The 12570-nt window shown below is 36.8% G+C and overlaps 1 protein-coding gene across 2 annotated transcripts in view; it reads right to left on the bottom strand.

The window, feature by feature from the left end:
* The window catches only part of Gen (XPG-like endonuclease), a 317873-nt gene that overhangs the window by 210294 nt on the left and 95009 nt on the right, over positions 1-12570 (bottom strand). For both annotated transcript variants that reach the window (XM_090416218.1, XM_090416217.1), the window contains exon 4: positions 10008-10097. In XM_090416218.1, coding sequence (XP_090272344.1) covers positions 10008-10097 — 90 coding nt within the window. The remainder of the gene's footprint in view (positions 1-10007; positions 10098-12570) is intronic.

Genomic DNA, 12570 nt, shown 5'->3' on the forward strand with positions numbered 1-12570 from the left:
TTCATGTAGTACTATCACATCCTGTACACCCATTGAGGGTACATATCAGGAATTTGATGATAATGATGATAAAAAAAAAAAAAAAAAAGATACTGACGGTTTTGAAAGATTCTTGATATTTTTTCTCTGAATGTTTTTAAAGTTTACTTACACTCCTGTTATAACATTATTTATCATATACTTAAAATTATCTCATATTCAACAAATTTTAAGAAGGAAAACAAACATTTGCCTGTGAACAAAATCTTCTTCTTCTGCAGCTTCTCCAACTTAAGTAGGGTCACTGTTGATAATGAGTCTCCTCCACACCTTCCTGTCTTGGGCTGTCAACCACATCCAAGTTCTTCATCCTCAAGTCCTCTTTTACCAGCTCCCTCCATCTCTTCTTTGGTCGCCCACGCTTCTGCCTTCCTTGCACATCCATCTACATGACCCTTCTTCCCACATATTTGTCCTCCCTCCTCATCACATGACCAAACCATCTCAACCTTGCCTCCTGTATTTTCGTTCCTAAGTTCGTAACTTTCACTGTTCCCCTGACATAGTCATTTCTCAGACGATCCTTTCTGGTCACACTGTACATCCACCTAAACATTCTCATCTCTGCTACTTCCATCCTGCTGATGTTATTTTTCCTCAGGGCACAGTTTCTATAGCATATGTCATAGCTGGCCTCACTACTGTCCTATAGATTTTGCCTTTCAGATTGATCAGTACCTTCATATTGCATAACATTCCAACCATCTCCCTCCAGTTCCTCCAACCCACTTGTATCCTGCATCCCACTTCCTTCTTAGCTCCTCTATCTTCTTCCACTGTTGAACCTAAGTATCTAAAGTCTCTCACCTTCCTGATGACATTTCCTTCCAGCTCCAGATCTGTCTCCTGTCTGCCGCCCACTGTGCAACACATATACTCTGTCTTATTTCTGCTCAATCTCATACCTCTTTCTTCCAGTACTTTTCTCCATCTTTCCAGTTTAATTCCCGCTTCTTCTCTTGAATCTTCACACAGCAAGATGTCATCTGCATACAACATTGTCCAAGGTGCATCTTCTCTCACCTCCTCCATCACCACCTCCATCACAATATTAAACAGAAATGGACTTAGTGCTGACCCTTGATTCAAGCCAACTGTTACTTGAAAACTTTCTGTCTGTCACAGACAGGTCCGAACACTTGTCTTCACATTTCTGTACATTTCCCGCACCAACCTGACATATTTCTCCGGAACCTTCTTCTCCCTCAGACACCTCCAGACTTCTTGCCTTGGCACTCTATCGTATGCTTTCTCCAAATCAATAAATGCCAGGTGTAGCTCCCTTTGTTTCTCTCGATACTTTTCCATCATCTGCCGTAACCCAAAGATAGCATCTGTTGTTGATCTACCAGGCATGAAGCCAAATTGTTCCTTTGCAATCTCCACCTCCTTCCTCAATCTACCATCAAGAACCCTTTCTAGGATTTTCATTGTGTGGGACATCAACTTTATTCCTCTGTAATTTTTACAGTCTTGTGCATCCCCTTTACCCTTGTAAATGGGGACAAGAGTACTCTCCCTCCATTCCTCGGGTATATTTTCCTGTTGGCAAACTTTCATGAACAGGTCCCACAGCAGGTCAATTCCCTCTTCCCCCAGTGCCTTCCATGCCTCCACTGGAATTCTGTCGGGCCCACTGATTTTCCATTCCTCATCCTCTTCATGGCCTCGTCACTTCCACTCTACTGATGTTCTGCCCCATCCCCTCAGAAGGCTGCCCATCTTCTCTGTGAGTCCTTGCATTTTCCTCATTCAAAAGTCCCTCAAAGTATATTTTCCATCTGTTTCTTATGTCCACATCCCTCCATAATACTCTTCCTTCAGCGTCTTTGATTTGCCTCACATGTAAGATGTCCTTTGCTGCTGTATTTCTACATTTTGCTAGTTGATACATTTTTCTCTGTCCTTCCTTTGTTTCTAATTGATCATACAGATCTTGATATGCCATGACCTTCGCCTGTGCCACCTCTCTTGGCTTCTTGCTTTCTCTCTCTGTACACCTCTCTGTTCTGTGAACAAAATAATTTTGCTTTATTTTTTTTGAAAAATAATACAGAAATCTAATAACAGTCGAGTTATACACTACCTGAAAAACTTCTCTGCTAATAAACGATAGCTAGTGTGGATTCTACCAAGCAATGTTCTCCTCTATTTTTTCGCAGCCTATGTGTGCATGAAAAACATTTTGTATACAAGTTTCCAGTCTCAGATTCAATGTGTCTGTGGTAGCTTCTGCTCATAATAGCAAAAGTCACAAACTGTTAATTTGACAGCAATGTTGGCACTACCATTTCAACACATTTGAGCAGCCTAAAGGAATTTGCAGTTCTTTTCCACTTTAACTTTGATAGTTACCTTTTGAGGGTTTAAAACTGCTAATGTAATATTCCTCATATTAATGTTGCCCTTTTTCATCTAATTAGAGCTTGTAAAATTGCAAGCACTAAATTAATTCACTTAAATTTAAGTAGTAGTTTGCTTACACGGTATCAGTTTGCACACATGGCACAGGCTAAAAGTAATTAATTAGATTGTATTAAGTTTGAATGGGCTAGCGTGATATTGGAGTGGAGACAATAGAGAAATTACTAAATACAATAAGTGACAAGTATGACTTTTCATCTAATCCATTTTTACAGTTACTAGGCATATGTGCTCCTTTTATAACTGGTGTGCATCAGTACATACACACACACACAGTTTGGAGGGAACATGGCCACAAGCAATGCTTTGTTGGGATGATATGCAACAGTACAACATACCAGCACCTTTATTAATGGTGAAGTGTGTGACTTATAGATGTGATACATTTAAAAATTTGTAACATGTGGTAATTTTTTACACCTTTACCTACTATACAAATAAGCTTAGTAATTTAATGAAATTTCAATATTTCAGTGCATTGGTAAGATATTAACTATGTAATTTTTTTAATTAACCTATATCTCTATATCTTTCTTTGGATTATTTTTATATACTACTTGTGCATTTATATTGCTTAATAAATGTGTGTTATAAACTTTGCTGTTTTTGTTCCAAAAACTTTATCATACTACAAAGTAAAAAGTAAAGGTTTTTGTATACGATGTAAAGAGCATGTACTTTTCAAATCAATTTGGTGTAGTGTTGAGAGCGTGATCTGAGAGGCCTGCTTCACCAAAATTGTTATATTTAATGTCTTTTTTTTTTTTTTTTTTACCTATAGGGATTGTGCATCCAGTTTCACAATATAAGGTAAGTTACAGGTGCAGTAGATACAATAAACTCCAGGATGTGGCAGCGGGAGAAGAGGATCCTTAGAGGAGTTGAATATGTTTTTTAATTTATAGTCCACGTGGTTAGCCTAGTGGCTTTGCGCTTCGCACCCATATGCCTGGGGAAGGAGTGTCCTAGGTTCGATTCCTGTCCACGACGTGAGGAGCTTAAGGATCTTCCTCAGCCATAGCCAAGTTAGCTGGTCTTGGGCGTGGGCAGCAAGGTTTTTTCCGCCAGGTTATCTGGGGTTTTTCATCCCGCAAGCAGGAAAACCGGCCCCGTGAACACACAGGTTACAGTCATAAATACTTACGGCAAGGAAGGCAACGGGAAACCACCTTGCACATAATCATCTCTCCCTAGAATGGTAGCATACAGCTACCCTCCCCCGGCCGTATGGCAGATGGGAACCAGAAGAAGAATTTTATAGGTGGTTTAAAAGTGGCATTAAGATTGTAATGGTGTAGGATTCTATTGATTTTTTCTGATAACCCTTTAATATATGGTTTTACTTTATGGTTTTACTGTAATCTATATACTTTTTTGATGAAGTTTTATGAAGAACTTTATTAATAGTATTTTTGTTATAAGCATTATTTATAAATGTGTTACTAATAATCTTTAATTCTTGATTAAGAGCTTGTTCATTAGAGCAAATGTTACAGCTCTGTTTTTAAGGATGTTAATGACTCCAAATTTTTGCAAAGGGTGGTGATATGAGTTAATATGTATATATTGGCCAGTATGTGTCAGTTTGCAGTAAACGATGAAGGATAGACTACCTGAGGGAAGATGTGCGACCAGTATCCAGGAACAGGAGCGAGTTCTGATTTTCAATTTTGATAGTAAATTGTATGTGTTCATGTTGTTTGTTCAGGTGGCTAAGGAATGTGTTTAAAGTTTGTCGACCATGTAGCCAGATAACGAAAACATTGTCAACATATCTAAGCCACGCTGTAGGTTTTAAGAGCACTTTGCTCAAAAGCTTCCATAGCAATTGGGGAGGATAGTGGTAAGCCCACGGCCATACCGTCTTTTCGTAAGTAAAATTTATTTTGCTACACGAAGTAACCAGAACGTAGTACTTGGACAAAGAGGGCCATAATGTTGGGAGGAAATTGTTCCATAGGAGAATTGTGTCACTGATTGGGACATTTGTGAAAAGGGCAGAAACATCAAAACTGATTAATAAATCATCTTTGCCGAGTTATGTTTTTAATTTTGCTTATAAAATGTTGTGTGTTCTTTATATAGGAGGGGGGGGGGGGAATGACCTACCAACTCTTTGAGTGTCAACGCTAATTTCTTGGCTAGGTGATAATTACGGTTGTCTATTCCTTCAATTATCAGCCGAAGCGGAATGTTTTCTTTGTGTACTTTAGGAACACCATATATTCCGGGAGAACAGGTGTAATTGATATAAGTTTATTAACAGTGTCTGATGGCCAAGAAGTGATGGACTTAAGTAATTTCTCAGTTTTTTTCTTTGAGATTTGAGATTACAATAAAACCATAGCTATCCCATACATTAAAGGGTTATCAAAAAAAATCAATAGAATCCTACACCATTATAATCTTAATGCCACTTTTAAACCACCTATAAAATTAAAAAAACATATTCAAGTCCTCTTAAGGATCCTCTCCTCCCACTGGCACATCCTGGAGTTTATTGCATTTACTTACATTACATCTGTAACTTACCTTATATTGGTGAAACTGGATGCACAATCCCATACATAAAAAAGAACACAAAAGACACATTAAATATAACAATTTTGGTGAAGCAGGCCTCTCAGATCATGCTCTCAACACCCTACACCAAATTGATTTGAAAAGTACCTGCTCTTCATCATACAAAAACCTGCTATGAAATTCTGATTAACCACCCTAATCTCAACAATAATGGTGGCATAAAAATTTCAAGAATTTGGATGGCACACATTCAGCCTACTTAGTTTCCAGCATATTCTGACTTTAGGACTTCAAGCAATTTTCAGATTTTATTGGAAACTATTCCATACCAGTTGACTGGAATTTATATGTATAATTACACAGTTCATTATATATATAATATTCATCCAAGCTTGAATTGCTTCCTCCGTCTGGTTATACTCCACTATTTTGAGCCCTACCCAAGGTTTTAAATTTACAATCCGAACTCCCTAGTTATATGAATCAAGATATTTTGAATGTGCTTGAAAGAATCACTGACAATTCGGCTAAACATATTCTGGAAAGTAATAAAGAAAAACTTAAAGCCAAATTTCATATTTTAAAATAACAGCGAAATTTGAATGCTAATAGTATGAATCCAACTTATCAGGATATCTCTTCTCCAGTAAACAACTCTAACAGTGAACAACAAACAAGTGAGACAAGGAGCGACCAACCACCTGCAATCAATAATCATGTGATCAACTTATCAAGCTACACCTTAAATAATGGTCAACTTGCATTACTTGATAAAGGCCTTAACTTTGCAGTAGCACCTAGAACTGTTAATAAACTGGATTTTATATACCACATAGAAAGCGGCATTAAATCTCTTCCTATTAATATAGCTGATAAAATTCATTTAGAAACCAGCAATGTTCTGAATAAAAAGAAAACCTTATATAGCAATCTTACAAAAACAGAACTAGCAGCAATGAAGTCATTGAAAGATAATCAAGATATGTTTATAACAAAATCGGACAAAGGTAATGCTACTGTCGTCCTTGACAGATCAACTTACATCCATCAGATGAATCAACTAGTCTCTGATAACAGCACCTGTCACTTGTAAACTATAATCCAACTAACAGAATAAAGAAAAAAACTGAAAAATTACTTAAGTCCATCACTTCTTGGCCGTCAGACACTGTTAAAAAAACTTATACCCCATTATGCCCGTTCTTCCAGAATATATGGTGTTCCTAAAGTACACAAACAAAACGTTCTGTTTCGGCCGATAATTGAAGGAACAGACAGCTGTAATTATCACCTAACCAAGAAATTAGCATCAACACTCAATGAGTTGGTAGGTCATTCCCCCTCCCATATAAAGAAAACACAACACTTTATAAACATAATTAAAAACATAACACTCAGCAAAGATGATTTATTAGTCACTTTTGACGTTTCTGCCCTTTTTACAAATGTCCCAATCAGTGACACAATTCTTCTCCTACAGAACAAATTTCCTCCCAACATTATGGCCCTCTTTGTCCAAGTACTATGTTCTGGTTACTTCATGTGGCAAAATAAATTTTACCTAAAAAAAAGTTACAGTCATGGGCTCACCACTAACCACCCCAATTGCTAACTTTTATATGGAAGCTTTTGAGCAAAGTGCTCTTGATTCCTTTCCTCTAAAACCTACAGTGTGGCTTAGATATGACGATATTTTCGTTATTTGGCCACACAGTCAACAAACTTTAAACACATTCCATAGCCACCTGAACAAACAACATGAACGCATACAATTTACTAACAAAATTGAAAATCAGAACTCGCTCCCATTCCTGGATACACTGGCCACACGTCTTCCTTCAAGCAGTCTATTCTTCGTGGTTTACCACAAACCGACACATACTGGCCAATATATACATGCTAACTCATATCACCACCATTCGCAAAAATTAACTCTCTTAAAAACAGAGCTATAATAATTTGCTCTAATGAACAAGTGCTTAAACAAGAATTGTTTAATTCTAATATTTTATATTGGTGAAACTGGATGCACAATCCCTATATGTAAAAAAGAACATTAAAGACACATTAAATATAACAATTTTGGTGAAGCAGGCCTCTCACATCACACTCTCAATACCCTACACCAAATTGACTGGAAAAGTACCTGCTCTTTACATCATACAAAAACCTGGTATGAACGAAAATTTAAAGAAGCATGTGAAATTCTGATTAACCATCCTAATCTCAACAATAATGGTGGCATAAAAATTCAAAGAATTTGGATGGCACATATTCAGCCCTACTTAGTTTCCAGCATACCCTGACTTTAGGACTTGAAGCAATTTTCAGCTTTTATTGGAAACTATTCCATACCAGTTGGTTGGAATTTATATGTATACTTACACAGTTTATTTATATATATATATATAAAACTTTCTGTTGCTCTCCAGGCTAAATTTAATTTTGTAACCTAATAGATAATAATAGTAATAGGACTCTAGCTTTGATGTAGTGAAGGTTTTTTTTTTTCACCAGAGGGCAGGCCAATAATTGTTGTAATGGTTGGTCAGTAACTTTTGCAATCCATGTAGATTGTAGTGCAGCTTGTTTCTTTGTATATATGTGTATGCTCCAGATGATGACCTTGATATAAAAGTTGAAACGTCAAGCATTCATTTTGGTTTATATTAAACTAAAGTTTTGCTCTAACACAGTAGTTGTCGCCATAATTTTTCATAATGTAGTCTCAATATGAAAAGTGATTTGAAGCCATTGATATGTTTTTAACTATTGTTTCAATGAAGAATGTTGAGACTTTCACATAGAAAGTCAAGTCATTCTAAAGTGGTGAACTGTTGATATGGTAGTTTATCCAGTGGAACGTGTTATGGCTTTCCATATAGAAAGTGAAGATTTGAATTATTTGAAAAATCCAAGATATGTTTTTTCAGTGTTGTATGATTAAGGATGTAGGAATAATCTGGTTGACTTACACTGCTATTATGTAAGAAGAAGTTTTTGTTTTACTGTTTATCCTGTGTGAATTCAAGTGAATGGAAGTTCTGCAGGAAACAAGAAACTTTAAGTTAAGAATGCTTTGTTCATAAAGGATAATAATTGTTAGATTATTATTATTATTTAGGCCTCCAAAGAGTCAAAAGACTCATCTTGGGAGGTACTTCCTAAGAAACACAAAGTCTATCATACCACTCCTTAAACTCAGTGACCACTCTCGCTCTCACCACTCTATTAACAATGCATTCCACGGTTCAACAACCCTCCATGCAAAGAAACCACTCCTCATCCTCTTGCTCACAGTTTCCTTTCGTAACTTCCAGGGATGGCCCCTTGTCATCACTTCTTTCTGCTGTTCAACCAAGCAAAAGAACTCCTGCTGTCAACCCTGTAACCACCTCTTAACAGTTTAAAAGTCTCAATCGTATCACCTCTCCTTCTATCCACCAAACACTGCAGTCCACATTCCCTCAGCCAATCCTCATAACTAACATTGTACAGTCCTGAAACTGTCTTTGTTATCCACCTCTGTACCTTTCCAGTTAATTTATCCCCTTCAATTCCTGGGGACCAAATCTGAGAACAATAGCCTAAGTGTGGTCTGATCAGGGTCTTATACAACAGAATGATAACTCTTTTATCTCTGCAGGTCAGCGTCCTTCTCATTTTTGCAGCAATCCTCTGTGTTACCTTCACCGCCTTTGCAATATGTCCCTTGAATTTCAGGTTTCTATCAATCATCAACCCCAGATCTCTTGTCTCCCCTACTTCCTCCAGTATGTCTCCTCCAATAGAGTATGCAGCATCCCATCGATGTGTCCCAAACCTCAAGACCTTACATTTTGCTGCATTAAACCAACACCCCATTTATTTGCCCATCTGTCTAGCTTATTCAAATCCTCTTGCATGACTACCATATCTGCACTATTACTAATAACCCTTCCCAGCTTCACATCATCTGCAAACAACTAAATATCCCTCTGCAATCCACTGACAATGTCATTGATATAAAGGTTAAACAATATAGGTCCCAGTACTGAGCCCTGTGGGACCCCACTTGTAACCCTCTGCCTCCTTGAAACTGCCCCACCATACACAACTCTCTGATACCTATCGGACAGCCAATCCTGAATCCAGTTGACTAACCTGACATCCAAACTCATGTGCTGCAACTTAAATATCAGCCTGTCAAATGCCTTCGCTAAATCCAAGAAAATGGCAGGCAGTAAATGCCTTTTCTCATCTACTGCCCTTGTAACTTTATTATAAAAGGCTAGCATATTACTAAAACAAGAGCGCCCCCTCACAAATCCATGTTAACTCTCACAAATAACATTACCCTCATCTGCCCAATGTTGTATACAGTCCCTAACTAATTTCTGCAAGATCTTAACAACTACTACTTGTGTAACTGAAATTACATGCACAAGCACATAAGTGACATGCATTAAAGTGTTTTCCTTGTTGCGATCTGAAGAAAACACTGGTGCTTGCATCGTTAAGAGATTTTTATGTCTGTAAAAATATATATATCAATATATTTTGTAAATTAAAGTAAATTTCTTAATGAGTTAAATTGTTATTAAGGTTAATTAAGAAGTTAGATTATATATGTAATATCCTGAGATATGAATCTAGTTGAACTAAACTAGTTTAGTTTCAGGTATTTTATTTTTATTTTGAATTAAGAGTTAAACCACTCAGAATGGAGAGAGTAATTTACCAATGGTGCAATTGACAGGACTGCATATCCAAGAAAAGAAAAAGTAAAAATACTTCCCCTCTCCAGAGCAATCATATGTTTAGGATCAGCACAAAAAATTATGAATTAGACTAAAATAAAGGATATAAGATTATATATCTGTCAGCTTGTATTTTGGGTAAATATTGCCAATACATCAATACAAACTTTATATAACTAGAACATTCAAAATCTAATACATACAATACCTACTGCATTTTAGCTCCTTAAAACTATCCAAATAACTACATAACAAAAAAACAGAATATGGAAAAATGTTTACCTTGTTTCTGTTGAGAAATGCACACATGGCTTCAGCTTCACCTGTGCTCTGAACATATGACACACCAAGGCATTCTAATAGTTCCTGACACTAAAAGTACAGTAATAAATGCACAATTAAAGGGCTGCAAGCAGAAAATTTGGAGGAAAAAAAACTGCTCTATTACTTTTCAGTAATTTGTATGTCTTAACCATATTATCCTTTTTCTGCCTATTAATTATTATTATTATTATTACTACATGAGCAACTTCATGAAGTCTGTAGACTAGCCAAGGGAGGTCCTAAACATAATGTCAAGCATTATCCAATAATTGTGCAACAGCTATCATATATTGCTTTGAACTCATTCACAATTTCTAAGGATAGCCCTTAGTTCTCCCATCACCAGACCTATTCTGAAAAATTTTATTTCTATTAATTCTGTAAAAACTTTTCAGTAATTTGTATGTCTTAACCATATTATCTTTTTTTTTCTGCCTATTAACCAATTACTGTACCTACAAATCTTCAACCTGCCCTCGTAAGGTATATCCTCATAAGTTGTCTATAGATCTGCTACCATCTTGGTCGCTCACTTCTGGATCCTCTCCACCTTCTCATCATCCTCAAGAAACCCAGGTGATTAGATCTATGCACAGTAGTCAAGATTGGTTCTCATCAAGGTCCTATGAAGCGGTATAGTAACCTGATTATCTATGCTCATCAGGGTGTTCTATCCACTAATACTAGCCCCCCCCCACACACACACACATCAAAATACCTGGTTTCATCAATTTCCTAGAGTACGGTTCCATCAATATGGTACAGAGCTGGTAATCTTTTTTCACCCCAAAATACATTACCTTACACTTTGCTACATTAAAGTGATGCCATTCTCCTTTGCCCATACTACCAGCCTATTTAAATCATACCCAGTTGTGCATCATCAGCAAACAACTAAATATTTTCCCTCAGATCATATCCTATATGATTAATGTACACCATATAGTAATGGCCCAAGTACAGAGCACTGCAGGATGCCACTACCACAGGCTCTACTGGATTCTCTCTTGAATAAACTACTATTTGGTATCTCTACATCAACCACCCTCTTATCCTCATCACCAACTTCATATCCATCTTCATTTGCTGGCAAGTATTTATCAGAATATGAGGCTGTATCCTGTCAAAAGCTTTTGCCAAGTCCAGCAGTATTACCATATACCCATTATCTTTATCCAACTCAGCTGTCACTATACTATAAAAGGTGAGTAAGTTAGTGATACATGACCTATGCTTCATAAAACCAAGTTGCCCTCTATATAGTATATCATCACTGAATTTTTCCCCCAACCAACTTCTACAATACCTTGGCCACCACTCCTGAGCTGCAATCAGCCAGCAAATTGCTACCTCAGTTTTGGAGCTTCTTTTATGTAATGGAACTATTTTCCCCTTTCTTTCCATCCTCTTGGGACCAACCCAAAGCTGAGACTTAATCAATGTAGTCAAAGGTGTTACTAACTACCTAACACATCTTTGTAATACTCAAGCTGGTGGTATATAACATTTAATATTATTATTATTATTATTAAGGGCAACTCCAAAGAGTCGATAGACTCATCGAGGGATGAGTCTATCGACTCTCTCTCTCTCAATCCTATCGTATTTAATCCCATAACTAATATGCACATCAAGGTTATATAATATCCTATGTCGCTCCAGTTCATCTGCCCTATTTCCATATTAGCCCTTGCCTCTCTTGTTACTACAATATCTTCACCTGGATGATATAACTTTGCAATGTGTTCACTCAGTAATTCAACTATTTTGTCTGCTTTAATTACTTTCCTACCATCAACAATCATCAAAATTATTCTTCCTTTAAATTGCCACATACCAAAAGAACTGTTTGGAATTACCTTTGGCCTACACTGCTAATTTCTTGTCTCTCACTCACTCACACACACACACACACTCTCTCAATCCTATCACATTTACTCGCTCCTCTCTCTCTCTCTCAATTATATAACATTTACTCTCTCTCTGAATCCTATCATATTTACTTGTCTCTCTCGATCCAATCACATTTACTCACTCACTCTGGCTCAAACCTATCACATTTATTCTCTCTTTCAATTCTATCACATTTTCTCTCTCTCTCTCTCAATCCTATCACATTTACTTACCACTCTGACTCTATCTATCTCAAATCTATCACATTTACTCTCTCTCACAATCATATCACATCTACTCTCTCTCTCTCTCTCAATTCTATCACATTTACTCACTCACTCAATCCTATCACATTTACACTCTCTCTCAATCCTATCGCATTTACTCACACTCTCAATTTTATCACATTTATTCTCTCTCTCTCTCAATCCTATCATATTTACTCGTTCTCTCTCAATTCGATCACATTTACTCACTCTCTCTTTCTCAAACCTATCTCAATCCTATCACGTTTATTCAATCTCTCTCTCTCTCTCATAACGTTTCTCTGTGTCCTAGTATGTTTACTCCGTCTCTGTCAATACTATCATGTTTACTCTCAATCCTATGTTTCTCTCTTTCAATCCTA

Source organism: Typopeltis vanoorti, chromosome 3 (assembly GCF_054136105.1).
Source record: "Typopeltis vanoorti isolate ZY-2024b chromosome 3, IOZ_Tvanoo_1.0, whole genome shotgun sequence".
Classification (NCBI taxonomy): domain Eukaryota; kingdom Metazoa; phylum Arthropoda; class Arachnida; order Uropygi; family Thelyphonidae; genus Typopeltis; species Typopeltis vanoorti.